At 36.5% G+C, this 18,747-nt stretch overlaps 1 protein-coding gene across 3 annotated transcripts in view; it reads left to right on the forward strand.

The window, feature by feature from the left end:
* The window catches only part of LOC136676603 (venom factor-like), a 59,270-nt gene extending 40,973 nt beyond the window's left edge, over positions 1-18,297 (forward strand). For 2 of the 3 annotated variants that reach the window (XM_066653708.1, XM_066653709.1), the window contains 15 exons: positions 2,648-2,758; positions 3,673-3,817; positions 5,007-5,170; positions 5,355-5,510; positions 5,796-5,855; positions 7,911-8,001; positions 11,687-11,738; positions 11,814-11,901; positions 12,660-12,749; positions 13,782-13,887; positions 14,793-14,882; positions 15,234-15,317; positions 15,667-15,747; positions 17,052-17,199; positions 17,566-18,296. In XM_066653708.1, the coding sequence (XP_066509805.1) occupies positions 2,648-2,758; positions 3,673-3,817; positions 5,007-5,170; positions 5,355-5,510; positions 5,796-5,855; positions 7,911-8,001; positions 11,687-11,738; positions 11,814-11,901; positions 12,660-12,749; positions 13,782-13,887; positions 14,793-14,882; positions 15,234-15,317; positions 15,667-15,747; positions 17,052-17,199; positions 17,566-17,710 (1,611 nt within the window). In that variant the 3' untranslated portion in view covers positions 17,711-18,296. Of the gene's footprint in view, positions 1-2,647; positions 2,759-3,672; positions 3,818-5,006; positions 5,171-5,354; positions 5,511-5,795; positions 5,856-7,910; positions 8,002-11,686; positions 11,739-11,813; positions 11,902-12,659; positions 12,750-13,781; positions 13,888-14,792; positions 14,883-15,233; positions 15,318-15,666; positions 15,748-17,051; positions 17,200-17,565 lie in introns of all 3 variants that reach the window. The other variant, XM_066653710.1, reaches the window with a different exon arrangement.
* Positions 18,298-18,747: the final 450 nt, after the last annotated feature.

An 18,747-nucleotide genomic window follows, 5' to 3' on the forward strand; every position in this document is an offset into this window, starting at 1 on the left:
TAAAAACCTACCTCAAAACATTAAATGCAGATATAGGACTTTTACTAGAAACCCATTTAACAAAAATAGACCAATACAAACTGAAGTCACCCCATTTTAACCATGTGTTTTCCACTCATTATAACTCTAAACAAAGAGATATAGCCATTTTAATAAACAAAAAATCTCTTTTATACATAACACCATCATCACTGACCCAAAAGGTAGATACATTATTATAAATATCACTATTAACAAAAACACAATAACCATTGCATATATATATATATATATATATGTGTGTGTGTGTGTGTGTGTGTGTCCCAAATGCTGACAACCACACCTTTTTCCAAAACTTTCAGACTCCCCAATTATTATTGGTGGTGATTTTAATGCAGTCTTAGACAGAATTTAAAAAATCCAAAAATACTCGCAATTGGAAATGTACAGAAACAATAATACAGTTCATGAGTGAATTTGGTCTTTTGACATCTTCATAGAACCGTTAGCTGCAGGGAATAAAAGGAATAGAGACATTACACATCCAATATAAAATTACTTTATATGCAGATGACATCTTTCTTTTCTTGCAAAACCCATCTTCTTAAATAAAAGAAACAATTCAAACTATTGAAAATTACTCTAAAATCTCAGATTATACCATTAATTGGACCAAATCCACTGTTCTTGAAGTAAACACAGATCTATATAACACTCCAACTCAGTGTTAAAATTTCTCCCCAGCTGTCAGTTACTCAATATCAATTTTACCCCCCTTCTGAAAACTATATGTAAAGATCTTCAACCCTGGGTAAATCTTCCCATCCCCCTGACAGTCAGAATAGCCATAAATAAAGTGTTGATATTGCCCAAAATCAATTACTTATTTTCAATGCTCCCAGTCAAACCTCTTACAAACTGGTTCAGGTTTTAGACACAGCTATCTCCAAATTCTACTGGAAAAATAAACCTCCCAGAATAAAATATACTGCTCTACAGAATATAAAAACAAAGGGGGGTTAGAAGCCCCAAACATTTACAATTAATTCCTTACAACTCAGTTGCAACATATACTAATATTTTTTAACCCTAATCAGACAGACAGCACATGGATTGATCAAAATAGCAGACATTTATCAGCCACATGCTCAAAAAACATAACCGTTTTAAAAAATCCATCAGTAGCAACAGCTCTGACAGCTTGGTGGAAATTTCATAAAATCACAAACTCCAGCCTCTCACTGAGCATGAATAACCCCATCTGGAACAACCGTGATCTACTCATATCTAGAAAACCACTGAACTTTAAGTTATGGAGGGATAAATGCATCACACATCCATTCCACAATAACACCCTGGCATTGGGAGTAATCATTACATCCAAAATTAAAAATAACTGAAAAACATAAAAATTGCAGGATGTAGATTTAGATTTTATCAATGTATCCTCTAAAAAAAACTACACAAATTAATATCAAAACCTCACCCCAAAATAAGGTTTCCAACTACACAAGACGAAATTGGTCTATTTATTACTGCCAGGGCTGAATACTGGACACAAATATGTAAAAATAACTTCCATATGATCACAAGCACTAATCTACAACTCATACAATATAAAGTCATCCACAGAACACACTACAAAGGGCAAAAGATGTTTAAAATGGGATTTATCAATTCTGAAATCTGTCCACACTGCACCCAGAACACCACAGAACACACAAAAAAGCTTCTGGCAAGAAATTATCAATATCTTAACATCATGCTTAAATATAAATATCCCCCTATCTCCTGAATTGTTTACTAGGAGTTACATCAGTAATTAATACAACAACAAAAAAACACCTCTGTCTTTCTAACAGCTTTAACCATTGCCAAGAAAACCATCCTCATGAAATGGAAATAAACAACTACTATCTCTACCACTACCACTGATTGGAAAAACCTAGTATCATAGAGTACAGTTCTGCAAACCGATAATACATTCTTCCAATAGTAATCACTCCACCATATTAAATAACTCACCTCTATACAACAAGAATACTTAAGTACCACAAAAATTGTTGTAATTGTTGTAAAAATGTAATCCCACATATATACATTACACACACACACATACACATTATATATATATGTATATATATATATATATATATATATATATATCACTACAGACAATGCATTTCCATTCTAAGTGGTTTTAACCCCTATATTTCACATTTAGCACTGGGAAAAACATTTCTTGTTTTCCATGGAGATTATACTGTATTTGTGCACTTGCCCACTTGTGACTCCAATGGGTACACGTTAAAATAGCATTTTATCAATTTAAGTCATTCAATATAAAAGATTTATCATTCATTATAAAAGATTATCATTGTTATTATTATTACTGTATTTATTTTTATGGACAAATTGACAGCTCATTTAAAGGTGAAATCTGTCTATTTAACCAAAATGTAGCAAATAATATAATAAGAATTTTGAATATAATTTTTTAGAATATATTTATGAAATATATTAAATATATATTTATATTTGTCATCCCTGAAAGAAAAATGTATGTTCCATAGTGCATGTCACTCCATGGAAACGTCTAGTTCACTGGTAGATGTTTCTAAGGATGCACATTGTGTTTGATTGTACTGGTGTGTCTGCATGTTAACAGGGTGGTCTTCGGGGGGCTGAGTCCAAAGAAACCCTTACTGCGTTTGTGTTGATTGCTTTGGCTGAGGCTCAGGCTGCTGTTTCCTGCAGTGATGGATCAATCAACCCACAAGTAACAAACATATATACACACAACAGGACCTCTCCCAATCCAAAAAAAAAAAAAAAAACACATTGATATGTGTATTGACAATAAAAAATTGTGCATAGGTGTAAATGTGTTAGGGTGTTGCCCTGTGATTGACTGGTGGCTCATCCAGACAACACAAACACATGCATTCACTCACACTCTCACGTCTATGGACACTTTTGAGTAGCCAATCCACATACTTGTGTGTGTGTTTTTTTTTTATTTTGGTCTGTGGGAGGAGAACAGAGCACGTGGAGGAAACCATACCACACCAACAAAACTCGTTATTTTAATTTATACTTGTTCATATTCATTTTTTGTATTTTGTTATATTTAGTTTAATTATGTTGTAGAAAACTTATGTTAGGAAAACTTACTTGTTTTCCTTAAATTAATGATGTTTATATTGTTCAAAATAGGGAAATGTGTCGTTCTCCGTTTTTCTAAACATCAAACATCAATATAGATTTGTGTTTACTTGTGTTTGAACAATTCAGTAATTTATAATCAGTAATGATTTGGAGAAATGTTATTATTGAGGTTATGTTCATGGTCAAATTTTCATTGCGAGAAACTGGAAAAGGTATTATGCACTTTCTTGAAGTGAGGGAAATACCATGCTGTACCTACATTTTCACTGGTACGACATGCCAGTAATGACAAAAATATTTCGGCAAGTTTACTGGAACATTTTATAGCCCTTTTTTATTTTATCCAACAAAAGAGCATTTATTGTGTGTTCTTTGTAAAGCATGTTAACAATTTTATTAACTTTGCTGTACCAACCGATATTTTGCATAAGTCTCTATGCACGTACACTTTCATTTTAAATGAAGAAAAGCATTCATGGGAGAGGAGTTTATTCCTGTGCTCTAAGTAAAGTGAATGTTTTACAGGAGAGTTTCCGAAGAGCAGGTAATTATCTAAAGGAGCGCTTCCGTCAGCTGCGTCGACCCTACTCTGTGGCGATAGCCTGCTATGCTCTTGCTGTAAGTGGTCAAGGCTGCATGAAGAGTGTACTACTCCAGGCCGCATCGCCAGGTATTCATAACAGCATCTTTAACGGAACAATCACTTTAACTGAATTTTCATATTACTCAAAATGCAGACAATCAGTCAAGTCATGTATATGACAGGTTTGTTTCTTGAGTTGTGTACTTGAGGAGGTTATGCTACCAAAACTCTAATGATTCCCCATGTGACTTAATTATATGCTCTGTGCATGGTCTTATTCACTACCTAGTGAACTAAATTTGGTGTTCTGCCATTTTGTAGTCGTGTCCAAAAACATAGTGCACAATTTTCAGTACATTCGAACTATAGTGTATACAGTATACAACCATATACTATAGTGTATAGTATACAACCGATGTTACTTGGTGCATTGTAGATACCCGTATTACACTGTTTTGTGTGTTAAAATGTAATGCCTGAAATCATTTACTACCATCCCAAATACAGCTCCCTTTAATAGTGCACCATATTGTGAGCTACAGTGCACCCAATGTGTGATAACCAATCAGGTATGCCCATGCCTTTTGGCTGGTAACCAATTGATCTGCCATGAAATCTACCTTCAGAATTTTGAGTAGTGATTTTTGCACAGGAGCTATAGTGATGGGAATAGTGTCAAGGGCCATTTTAAGCACAGCTATTTTTGCTGAACTCATCAATTTTGTGCATTAGTACCTAGTTTTTGAAGGTAGAGTAAGTTTGAAATATTTTATATTCATAACATACCTTCCTTTTTTGTTCTGTGCAGACATACAGAATGTCTAGTAAACAATATATAAAATGAAGAAAATATGTATTCCAGAAGAATGTCATCTGTCAGGTCTTTCAGCAAAATGTAATGAAGCAAAACAAATAATGACGTAAAATTTACCATTGAGTTAAATGGAAACTCCAATTCATGATATTTGAAATTAATTATTGACTATCTTAAACTTACATTTCACTGGGGCTTCATAAACACATTAAATTTGTTTCTAGACTGGAGAGCTAGTAAATGGTGAGGAAACATTTTCTGAATTTTATAAGGAATTTTTTTGATCACAGTAGTAAACGTCTCCTTTAAATACAATGGGGTAAAAAAAAATTCCCTTTTGGACAGTTTGTGTCATTGTATTTTTTTACTTCAGTGGCATGCTACAGACTTTTTAGCATCAGCAACAAAATTAGGATTCATCTTCTCAGTATTTGTCACTCATTCTTTTCTTGTATATTTCAGATCGCACTCACTGGCGTGAATCGGGTAACTCCTTTGTTACATTGGAGTCTACAGGCTATGCACTGCTAGCTCTGTTGAAAGGGGGCCATCTAGTGGAGGCAGCAGCTCCATTCAACTGGCTGAATGAGCAGCGGAGACCTGGGGGTGGGTTTGGGTCCACACAGGTAATAAAATATCACAACTATTTCTTTAATCTGGATAAAACAACGAACAAGTGTGGTGGAACAATGTGGTGGAAATAAAATCTCTCTCTCTCCCTCTGTTTTTCTTTCTCTCTCTCTCTCTCTCTCTCTCTCTCTCTCTCTCTCTCTCTCTCTCTCTCTCTCTCTCTCTCCCTCCGCTTTTTAGTCCACAGTTGTAGTACTGCAGGCTCTATCGGAGTATTTGGTTAAAGTTCCTCCTAGGTCAGCACTCAATCTTCAGGTGGAGCTCCAAGTTCCTGGACGTTCTGACATGCGCTGGGCTTTCACACCAAGACTTGCCCATGTTGCTCGCTCATCACGGGTAATTCTCTACTGACTATTCTGCACTCTCATCTGCTTCTGCTGTAGATTAATTTTACTGCACAATAACTATGGCCACATTAAAAAAACTACAGATTCATAGTGGAATAAAATCACTTCACAAATACTACTTTAAAAAATCTGTAAACTACAAACACTGCAGATTTATTGCAGTTTTGTTTTTTTCCCTTAAAATTGTCAGATTTTCTTTAGTTTTTTGGTTTTCTTATTATTGTCATTGTGTCTTTTTTTGAGTATTTCATGAATAATGTTTTAAACTGAGCAGGTTCCTCTAGACCAGGACTTCATGGTGGTAGCCTCTGGAACCGGCCAAGGAATATTGGAGGTATACCCACAGTCATACAATTTGCAGATAGCCCTCTTAATTTGTGTAATTAGCACATTAATGTGCACCCATTGGGAACACACATTTTGTGTAATATTTTTGAAAAATCATAAAATTAATTGGAACATTTTGGAGCAGTTGCACATGATGTCATCATGTTCAATGACAAACGTTGGCTAGATAGGTATAAAACCTATATTGGACTGTACAGCAGTGGAACTGTGTTCCTTGAAGGGATTGAGCATTATTTAATTAACTATAAAATATGATGAATATCTCCTCAAAAATGACTAAAATATGCTCTGAGCTCTCTGAGAATGGTGTGGGCGTGGTCCAATAAACTAATGACCGTTTGTAACTCACGGCTCTCTATCATTGTAGAACAGAATGCTGTTAACGTCACCATGGCAACACACAGCCTCGAGACAGAGCAGTTGCTGGGTTTTTTTTTCTGGGTATTTACTCTGAACTGCAGTTGTCATTTCACACAAGATAACATTACACAATTAAATGTCACTGGTTTGTAGAGTTGGCATTATACAACCATTCATGTATAAACCTATGTATGTCCTTTTATGTGTCTGTGGTGTGGTTTCGTGTGATTATTCATATAATTATATACATGTTAGCATAATTGTATGAACTGGATACCTTCTAGAGTGTTTTCAAATCGGTGCTTTCCCCTGCTGCCACTCCACTCTACTGCTGACCGAGTGGGTCTGCCTTCCCTGCTGTTACTCTGCTCTGCCTTATGCCTTTCACTTCCTCCCCATAGCTTGGTGAATAGTTGGATAGCTATTTGTTTTCTAACTTGTTTACTAATGGCTCATAAACTTTAGCTCACCAGTGTCTTTGACTCAGAGAGGAGGCGTGGCTATGGTATCCTTGTGATTTGTCAGGGTAATACTGACATAATCATTACCCATTTTACCCACCTTAAATTGAGAGGATTTACTGGTAATTTATGAGAAGAGATTTATCATATATATGTTTTGCGTTTTTTATTTAAACTTTGCTAAACATTTCACATAAAACCCAAATTTAGAGTTTTATTTTAATTTATTTAATGTAATTAATTTATTTTATTTTTAAAACAAAAATGCCTCAACATCTGTTATAAAGCCTTCCCAGAACAGTAGAAGCTGTTATAGCAGCAAAGTGGGAAATTAAAATAGCAAGTCTCCACATATTTCGGACCATATTATATTATATTTTATTATATTCAGTGAATTGTGTTCCTAAATGTTTCCTTCAGCCACAGGTGTTTGGGATCTCCAGTCCATCCCATAGCTTTCACTGGGGATAAGGTCAGAATTCTGTGGTGATCAATTCCTGTGTGAAAAATATTCCTCATGTTCCTAGAACCATACTTTCACAGTTTGACCCTGAAAAATCTTGGCATTGTTTACTTGGAATATGTGTATTCCATCAAGGAAGAACAAATACATTCAAGGGATTAACTAGTCATTCAGGTACTCAGCTAACTTCATTTTATTGCCACATGATTTTGCTGAGCCTGGACAATTGAAGCAAGGAAGGGATTTTTTTTTTCTCACCACCATACAGATTTTTAGTCCCAATTCTTTTTGTTGCATTTTGTAGATGGACAGGCTCTTATTTTCACTATTAAACACACATTCTACTGCCAATTATTACAGTACGGCTTCACAGAGTATTTAAAAGGCACATATTATACCCCATTTTCCACAAGTTAACACAGTTCCCTGGGGTCTTAATAAAACGTCTGTACCACAATGGTCAAAGTACCAAAAGGATCAAGTTTCACCACACCATTAACATTCTGTCTAAACTGTCCTATTCAAAACAGCCGAGTTTGGCCCATTTGTTTAAATGATGAGCCACAGTTCACTTCAACTCATCTCAGAGAGAAGGTCTTGTTTTTAAATATTTTTTGCACAGATAACTTTATTCTCTCTTTTTAAATCTGGAACTTTTTTTTGGCCTGGCAATGAAGTTCACCATTGTCTCTGTTTCTAATCTTTTTATCTCCCTCTCTATCTGTCTCATATTCTCTTTCTCCTCACCCCCTCATAGGTTGTAACAGTATATAACGAGTTGCCTGATGTCTATGAGAAGAGCACCTGTAATGGCTTTGAACTGGACGTGTCCATCAGTGAGAGCAGCGGTGAGTGGGTTTTTTTTTCTCACAAAAAAAACTGCTTTCCTTTTTCCAGTAATGTGCAATAAATTTAGCCTTTTAGTCCTTGAACAAACCAATTTAGGATCTTTATAGAGGGTTCCACCACTTTGGGGCAGCCATATTTAAAAAGGTTTAGTATATAATCTCTAATACATCCAGGCCACTATGTTTCAGTTAGAGTGGGTTAACTGAAAGGCATCAGCCATGTATAAAATAGGTTTATTTCAGATTATCTGACACACCCAGGCCATTAATAAGTCTGTGCCACCAATAAGAAACTGATTTGGTTCCCATTCGTGAATCTATTTAGGAACACTTTTGCACATTTCCACCAACATAAATTGGTTTCTTAACCAAAAAAGTTAATTCCCAGCTAGAACCAATAAGAGTTGGTTCTTCATTATGAACCATGCTGGTGTCTGTGGACGTATTGAGGTAAAGAAATTCCAGAAAGACCACAGAGCCTGAAGTAAAGTGCCTTCATGTAGTGGAGCTGGACAGGTCATTACCAGCATGCTATATTTTCCTTGATGCTGTGCAGGAATATGCCACATCTGTGTGTTTCTGGGATACTTGGATTCTTTTCTCACTGTTCACAGGCTCAGTACCACGGCTCAGAACTCGGTATCGTTTACACACGTGTATCAGAACTAGCTGTAGACAGTTGTAGTGTATGTTGTATATACACCGTGATATATATATAAATATATATTTTATATATATTTATATATTGTGTTTGTAGCGTTGACCTTATTCAAACTCTTATGATTACTGATATTTGACTAATTATAGTAATTAAAATTTGATAATTGGCTTAAGTAATTAAAACGTTACTAATTAGTTTGAGAATGAATAATGGCCAAGCTAAGTGAGTTCTTCAGGATCTTCAGACTTTTAATGAACAAGACTCCACACAATGTGATTTCAAATAATGGAAATATTTATTAACAAAAAGAATATTTTCTTAACATAGCATAATCTCAAAATCTCACGTCATCAACGCAGGTGAAGCCAATTCGAATTGGAAGATAAGCTAGGCGATATGGCTTGTGACTAATGTGTTGCTAACTGAGATTTAATTAACGTATAAATTTATCAAGAGACTTAATTCAATTTTCAGCTCTGGAAGTGCGTAGGTTTAGCTTACTTTTTCGTCAATTCTCAACTACTCGCCGGGTACAGAGGCTCTTTGAGGTCCTGGAAGTGATGGCGTCCCGCTCAGTTCCCGCAGTTCTTCGTGGAAGTTTCAGGCTGGGTCAGAAAAGAAAAGAAGGTATTCAAGTCACTCGACGTTATTCGTAAATTTTCTTTCACACTCTAGCTAGCTCAAGACGTCTCCTGGGTAGCTGAGCGAGGTCCTTTAAAGTCTTTGTTCATCTGCATAAAGAAGAGAAAAACGTCTCGCTTGGAGAGGTTAAAAATTAGAGAGAGAGCGTAAGATGGAGAGAGCATGTAAGAGCACGCAAAGTAGAGTTCGAAAATCAAGAGTGCAAGAGAGTGATTCAAAAGAAGAGGAGAAGAGCAGCAGAGCGAAAATGAGTCGGCACCCTCTTTTCAAAGGTAGCGCGGTCACGCCCTATTGGGAGGTGTCCTTCCTTTGATTGGATCCGGGGTCCGAGGCTCACGTGACTTGCTTCACGTTTCAGAGAGAGAGAACGGGGGGAGAGAGGTATCAGAGAGATTCAAAAAAGAAGAAGAGGAAAAATTCGTGTATACCAAAATTTCTTATACATGTTTGTGACATATCACATTTGAGTGTCCTGGATTATTAATATCAAACATCTACGTATATAAGTATCTTGGGTACGTTATGATTACGTCCCACTACAATATCATGTTAGAAGATATTAATTCGTTTTCTTAGTTAGAGACAGAAACTTTCTTTCATGATTGAAAAGAGTAATACACATCACTTCATTGGTTGTTCATCTGAAGACACAAAGAGTGACATTCATACATATCGCGTACACATATTTATCAGAATTTGATTATTTCCGTTATGTATCTAGGCGACCTCAGGCGAGACGTGATTTCGCAAACGTCCACTTTCCACTTTCCAACATGGTCCATGTTGTTCGTCCTGTGCGGATGGTTACTGGGAGGTCAACCCGAGTTCAGTCAGTTTTACCATCTGTCAATCCCACACGAGAAAACCTTTCGTCATTTAGGTGCCACGGCCATAAAGAGTCCTTTTAACTCTGGTTTTCTCTTGGTCTAACAGCATCATAAAATGGGTTTGTTATCTTTCCTCCTAAGGGGATGAGGGAGGGTGTCGCTGGAAAGTGTCCTGCTCAGTCTTTGATGAGAGTTTGTACGCACACACAAAATCCTGTGGAATGTGGGTTCTGTTACAAACACAATCCTTATTAGAGTAGAGAGTTTTTCATTTCTCCATTCGATCCATACTCCACTACACAGTTGATGAATAAACATGGCTCTATACATTTATCTCTGGCTTTGCCACTGAATTTAGCTACAGCAAACCTGGAACCAGGCAACATGGGCCGGTTCACTTGACAGAACCAAGGTTGGTTCGATACCCATGACTGGCAGGAAAATTGGGGGCAGTGGGGGTTGATGGAACAGCACTCCTCCGTCAATCCACAGTTGAGATGCCCTTGAGCAAGGCACTGAACCCACAACTGCTCCCTGGGTGCTGGCTATAGTGTTGTGTTCACAGCCTCTAGTGCACAGAGTGTGTGTTCACTGCCACAGCTGGGTTAAATGGGGAATATACAATTTGTTGTATGCTGTACAATGGCAAATAATTGCACAAATCATTTTGAACTGGTTCTAGAACCAGAGTTCTTTTGGAGGTGTCAGTATGACTGTCCCACAAAATGAAAAAATCACATGTAGAAATTGGCTTCCTTTCTCTGGTTGGCCATTATGCACACCCTTCACACCATCTGTCAGCAGCTTGCAGCTTCTGTGACAAGGGAGTTAGGAGTCACATGCACATAATCCAACCAGTGCACATAATCCAACCAGTGGTGGAGCCAGACAATTTTCATAGGGGTGGCCAGACTGAGACCATTACTCACACAGGGGTGGCACAGAAAATGATACCTTATTTTTTTCTATGTGAAGTTGCTGTGGATCTAGTAGTGTTTCCTGATCATTCACTCCTTTACTGATACAGGCATTAAGTACAGTGCCACCATCTGTTTCTTCTTAGAACTACTTGTTTGAGGATTGTCTGTTAAATTGCATCCCAACAGAAATGATTCTGCAAAAAATGTTGCTGGCAAAGCATTGGTGGGGGTGCCTGGGAGGTGGCCGAAGATTCATTTGGTCACCCCCTGACTCAACACTAGTAAAGTATTCATTTTAGGAAAAATGACCTTAAAATAAAAATTGACCTAATTTTCTTCACAACCCATGGTCAGTGAAGTTATTCATTTAATATTAAATCCCAGTCTTGCATGCTAGTCTCAAAGGTATCATTCTACTTGGGAGACCTTGATACTGTATAGGAAACTGCCAACAATTGTGAATAGTCTTGGTTAAAATTTCAAGAAATAGAAAGAAATCAACTTTGATAACTAGTTGCATTTGTTACTTGAAACATATAAGGTATAAGGTTCTTTAGCATTGGATCTAAACCCTTAAAGGAGCAGATGTCCATAAGAAAGTGTTGATTGAATTTAATTTTTTTTTTTGTATATAGAGAAACCCCCACCAGATGTAGAGAAATCATTCAATCTTAACATTAGTGTGAGGTGAGTTATTGACATATTACATTTTTATGAGCATTACAGTACAATAATAATCATGATATCCCAAATTCCAAATAGAGCTTTGGGGCCACGTCAGGTGCGGATGGTTATTTTGGACATCAGTCTGCCTACTGGCTTTGAACCAGAAACCTCTGACCTGGAGCTGGTGAGAGAATTTAAAGAGCTGACCTTAGTTGTGTTTAGTAATAAACTGTGAAATGGACAGTGTATGGAAATAATGTTTTGATTTTTATATATTTGTGTTACAGTCTAGTCACTGACTGTTTTGTTGCCAGATCAAGAGTATGTGCACATATATATATATATATATATATATATATATATATATATATATATATATATATATATATATATATATATATATATATATATATATATATATATATATATATATATATACACACACACACATACACACATCAGCCAAAACATTATGCGATTTGGACTTGTTTCAACACTCCGTCCATTCTCTCAGCTGTGACTGATCCACTTACACCAGCACAACACACACCAATGTCCAATCACAACGTCAGTGTCATTGAAGCACTGAGAATTATGCAGCACACAAATAATACCTGCTCAGTGTTGGTTTTGTGACAGTCCTGACCATTGAAGAACAGAAGAATGATAGGAGACTAACAAAGGTTGCAGAACAAGAGATGGATTGTGTTCTGTAAATGTAGAACTACAAATTGCACCTGTATGGTCAGTGGGGCTGAGAGAAAGAACAGGGATTGTAAAAACAAAAAGTAATCATAATGTTATGATTGATCTGTTTGTGTGTGTATAAATATATAGAGATATTTTTTAAGGGCAGTTATGATTATGAAATGTAGAATTCAGATCAATTTGTGCAAATCAATATATTAACTGTGCATTTGTATGTGTATGTTTCATTTGCAGATGACTAACTCAGTTGATCGCTATATCAACTTCTTCCAGGTAGTGGACAATCTGAGTGACAGAGGGTCTCTCATTATACATTTGTTCAAGGTAATACAAGAAACCAAATATAAAATACACTAACATATTCATGATAATAAAATAGGTAGATATTCATTCATTCATTCATTCATTATCTGTAACCGCTTATCCAGTTCAAGGTCGCAGGGGGTCCAGAGCCTACCTGGAATCATTGGGCGCAGGCGAGAATACACCCTGGAGGGGGCACCAGTCCTTCACAGGGCAACACAGACACACATTCACTCGCACACTCACACTTTTGTTTTTGGACTGTGGTAGGAAACCGGAGCACCCGGAGGATAGGTAGATATTGTTACATGTTAAAAAATGTGCTGTTCAATTTTTTGAAAGTGTGATAAAGTGTTTTAATTGTGGCTTTACTATTAAAGTAATATATCATTGCTGTCCAGTGAAAAACATTCATTCATTATTTTTAACCGCTTATCCAGTTCAGGGTAGCAGTGGGTCCAGAGCCTACCACGAAATCATTGTGTGCAAGGCAGGAATACATTCTTCACAGGGCATCACATACATTCACTCACACCTACGGACACTTTTAGAGTCGCCAATTCACCTACCAACGTGTGTTTTTGGACTGTGGAAGGAAACCGGAGCTCCCAGAGGAAACCCTCACGGACACAGGGAGAACACAACAAACTCCTCACTTACAGTCACCCGGAGCAGTCACACAGCTCCAGGGACCTGGTGGTTGTGGGTTTGACACTACCTGCTGTGCCACTGTGCTGCCCAATGAAAAACATGTATCTCCCAAAATAATAACTTTACAGGAGAAGAAAATCCTTCTAAAATTACAATTTAAACATTTTAAATTAATTAAAAATTCCACATTATTTTGGAGCATTTCTGTTGGTCCATTTATTATAAAATGTGAAGGGCAGGGTAAAAATTCCACAAAAAATGAGATAAATGTTTTTTAATTGGACAGTGTCAATATATCTTGTATCATTATGAGAGTGAGGATGTGATTTCTGATCCAACATATGTGCGCCTAGAAGTGATAAGGTATCATATAAGCATCCATATGTGTGTCTATCTATACAGGTGTCTCACAGAGAGACAGACCTCATCACATTCCGACTGCAGCAGAAGTTTAAAGTAGGGCTTTTACAGCCTTCTACGGTTACTGTTTACCAGTATTACAACAAAGGTACGGGCACAGCTCTGTTTCACTTTTTGGTTTTGATTATGCAATCACTGGCCACTTTATTTGAAACACCTACTTTCTGAGGCCCACCTGTTGCTCTGCATACATTGTTTGTCCTTTTTCACCCTGTTCTTCATTGGTCAGGACCACCACAGAGTGACTACAGGGTGATGAATTATTCTTAGCTCTGCAGCGACATTGATGTGGTTTTGGTGGTGATAGTGTGTGTCCTCTGCTAGTATGAGTGGATCAGACAGTATCAGTCAGCTGGAGTGTCACTGCTGGACTGAAAACAGCCCACCAACCAAGATAACCAGCCAAAATTGTCCTTTGGGTGGCATTATGCGTCCACTGATGAAGGATGAGAGGACGACCAAAACAAAAACTGCGCAGCATCACATGAGCTACTGTCTCTGACTTTGTGTGTAGAAACAAGGAGGTGATCATAATGTTATGGTTGATCAGTGTATATCTAAAATAACTTATGACATCTTTCTAGGGTAGGACCTAAAAATAGCCTGTAAAACCTTTAATATACCATTTTTCTTTTACCTTGTTTTGGTCATTGCCAGTTCACTTCACTAACTAGGCCTCCCCAATCATACAATGCTACCAAACTGGGAAGATAAAACTTGGAGAGCTATCCTCCACATTTCTGATGTCAGTTAAGAGATGCCTGAATTAGGTAGCAATTTGGTGAATTATGGGGAGAAGGAGGGCCATTTTATTCAATGATTTTAGTCATTATACTCAGTTTTTTATATTATGTGCTGGTATAGTGGTCCGCTGAGGTAGTTGGGTTTCTAATTGAGTGGCCAGTTTAAATATGCATGTATATGTTGTATGTAAAATGTTTTCATGCTGAGGAATTATTTTTAAAAATATGACCTGTGTTTGGGTGTGGTCAGATAAAAGCTGCACCAGATTCTACACTCCCCCAGAGGACAAAGAGCAGCTTGGACAAATCTGCAAGGACAACATTTGCAGATGTACTCAGGGTAAGAACAGACAAATCCACAGATATACACACATTACATACTATAGTTAGGTCTGAATATATAGCTGGATTTCATTTCTGTGAAATAGTTTCTCTCAGATTTTTTGTTTTTACTTATATTTTTATTTAGGGCGAGTTAGAGAGAGACTACAGATGATGACATAAAACAGATTTAATGCATATGCAGATCGGAGAATTGCATTTTAAGAACAGAAATGCTCATTGTCTTTAATAGAATTACACACGTATTTTTATTTTGTAAATGAACAGGAGCCAATGAGCAAGGGCAATCAGACAAGTCATCTTTAATTACAAGAAAATTACTGAAGAACAACCTCTTAACTCTGTACAGGTGACTGCTGTGTGATGAAGACAGATGATCAGTCCTTCTCTGTTAGTGACAGGAGGAAAATCGCATGTGGTGGAATTTACCATGGTAACTGTTACAATAACAACAATATGTTAAACCTATGCTTACTTAAGTTAATATTTTGTAGAAATTTGTAGACACCCCTTAACTGAATTAAGGTACTTTAAGGTAGACACGGCTTTAGTCACCTTTGAGATAATTTGGAGTACCAAAACTAATCATCTGACATCAGAACTTGACCTCACTTACATTCAAGTAATTTTCCAAATTTTCATAAAAAGTAGATGCTGTTAGAGCAGCAAATGGAACCAAACCCTTTGCTGACACCCTCCATCTCAGAAAGAAATTTTGAAGGAACATGTGTCTGAAAATCTTTACTCATCCAGTGTGTTTCTGAGTAAAGTTTCTTCTCCAGTGTTCAAGGTCAAGGTGCTGAGTGTGAACATCAGTCAGTATGACAGATATGAGATGGAGATCACTCAGGTCATAAAGGAAGGTAAGAGTTTGTCTATATCTGATGGAATCTAATTCAAACATATCTCACAAGTTGCACGATTGAAGACAAAAGAAAAAAAAAAGATTCTACTTTGAACAACAACATTACTGTTACCATCATTTTACATTTTACAACTGACAATTATATCCAGAGTTTGGAGTCTTGCCCAAGGATAATTACTATTACACAATACACATATTTGAGTCATAAAGAGGACAGCAGTGTAAAGATTATATATTGAATTGTTTAAGACTCGGCTGGCCTGTCTCTGGATTTAACTTTAAAATGACTTTGGATTCAATGGTTGCTGCGATGAAGGCTTGATCATTGGGTAAATTTAGACATCTAGACAACTTGCACACTGCATTGTACAAATTAATCAGGAAACTAACTTGACAATGTCATCAACATTGAAGAGTTTTATTTCTGTTGTACTTCATGTAGAAATACCACCCATAACTTCTAGATTCATAAAACTTTGTTTTAACTATCTCTTTATTTACATACCGTAGAGTATTTATGGATAGCTATATTCAGGAGTTCATTATAATGGTCTTTAATAAAGTTACTTTGCCGCTACAATGACTGAAAAATGAACTGTGGTCATAAACAAACTGTCATTTGACCTACCTCACAAATATTTTGAAAAGAGATCAGGTTTATAATTACTCATATAACACTCAATATATTTTTAATCTTCAGTCTTCATATTTTCTTACATAGTAAGCAATGTGGGAATAGAGAAGGGGGCCATTTGGAATATGCCTCACATTGTGTATGACGAAAGCACATTGGGGCAAGCCCTCCAGAGAATGAACTGGAAGCTCTGCAGCTTGAGGGGTGGGGGGGGAAGAGCCTTATCGTGAGTTAATTACAGGAGCAAGGCAGATATTCCACCATCTTGAAATCACCAAAAAGTTGGCAGAACTGAACAGAACAAAACCGAACGCTGATTGTGCTGTGATACTCAGAGGCAGTACGACCCATCTGGCAGAGCATGGTTAATACAGAGCTGTGAGTAATACTGTCCAGTAGTTTGGAGTTTTTGTGTTGGCGATTGTGCATGTAATGTATTAAATACATATAATAAAATATTTTATTTATTATTATTATTATTTTTTGTAATACCAGTTGTTATTTTTTTAATACTATGCAACAGTTACCAACAAAAAACAAAGGAGTGGGAGAAAGGCTGAATATTGAATTACAATAATATGTTACACAAACACTTCAACATTTATTTGTACACCTAGTACAATGTCTTAAGTAATAATAAAGATTATTTTTATTATTATTATTATCAGGTTCCGAGGTTGGCTTGAAGCTGCAGGACACCAGAGTGTTTCTCTCTCATTCTAGCTGCAAGGCAGGGCTAAACCTGCAGGAGGGGCAGGACTATCTCATCATCGGCCCGCCCTCAGACATATGGCATGAAGGCAGCTCTTACACTGGGTAACACATTATATAAATATATCTATTATAGAAAAATTGTCCCAATTCTGTTTTAAAGACTCATAAGGTTTCTGCTATATGATTGTGGAGACCTCAGCTGCTTTAAGGTCACCCACTGTGGATTTAGATGTCTAAATGAGCACACACTGCTGGTGTAATTAACATGAAAAGAAATTAGACACTCTCGAGCATCTGCAGATGAGTTATGTACACTCATTATATTCAATACCAAGAGTATACCAGAGGTGTATAAAGCCACCCCCTAGCACTTGTAGAAAAAAAAGTGCAGCAAACTCTCTATTAATGCACAGGTGTCTAAAAAAATGTTAAGCCATACAGTGTATGTTAAAGTGTGTCCTTTGGCAGGTACACATACACTCTGGGGAAGACCACATGGTTGGAGCGCTGGCCTTCTTCAGCTGAGTGTTTGACTCAAACTGCCATTTTCAAGAGATGCCAGGACCTTGACAGTTTTGCAGATGAATTATTGAAAAAAGGGTGCCCGACCTGAAAAAAACAAAAACAAAACAAAAACAAAAACACACATGCGCGCGCACACACACACACGCATAACATATTAGTCTACATGCACACATACACATTGTCCATTTATTGCTGTTCAAACATCCACCTCTTACATAAATTGTTTTCTAATATATATTCGGAATAAAGCATCAGTTTTTCCCTTTATTTGTAATTGTTTGAATAATTTTAATCATGAATTTTCTTTTATTGTGCTATTTTAATAGTGTTAAATGCTTTTGATTTTTTTTTTATTCTTGCTCTTGCTTTGAACTTCATATTATATTTCTTTTCACTCTATAAAGCATTTTGAATTGCCCTTGTGTGTATGCCTTTAGGTTGTCCAACTTGTCTATATCTTGTATCTTATCAGCCTAAAAGATACAGTAAATGTCATTACATTACAGTAAGTAAATGAACGAATCTGACGTTGTTTCACTGTAGCCCACATCGATTTCCTGATTATCACGGCAAATAATTTTAGGTTGTGGCAGTCAAATATAATCAAACTATACAGCCCATTAACACTTTGCTGTTTAAATGATGAGGAAACTACTTTTGGTTCTTTCTTCCAATATATCATTCATCTCCTTTTATCTCCTTTGCATGACATTTAACCTAAAATAATAAACTCTAATATTACTATGTAGTATACTAATAATAATATGCTATGGTTGATGCATATACCGTAATATATGAATATATATTTGATATATATTTATATATTGTGTTTGTAGCGTTGACCTTATTCAAACTCTTATGATTACTGATATTTGACTAATGATAGTAATTAAAGTTTTATAATTGGCTTAAGCAATTAAAACGTTAATCATTAGTTTGAGAATGAATGATAGCCAAGCTAGCCAAGTGAGATCTTCAGGATCTTCAGACTTTTAATGAACAGACTGCACACACTGTGATTTCAAATAATGAAGGTATTTATTTACAAAAAGAAGGAGGATATTTACTTTACATAGCATAATCTTGAAATCTCATGGCATCAACGCAGGTGAAGCCGATTCGACT

This window comes from Hoplias malabaricus, chromosome X2 (genome assembly GCF_029633855.1).
Source record: "Hoplias malabaricus isolate fHopMal1 chromosome X2, fHopMal1.hap1, whole genome shotgun sequence".
NCBI lineage: Eukaryota > Metazoa > Chordata > Actinopteri > Characiformes > Erythrinidae > Hoplias > Hoplias malabaricus.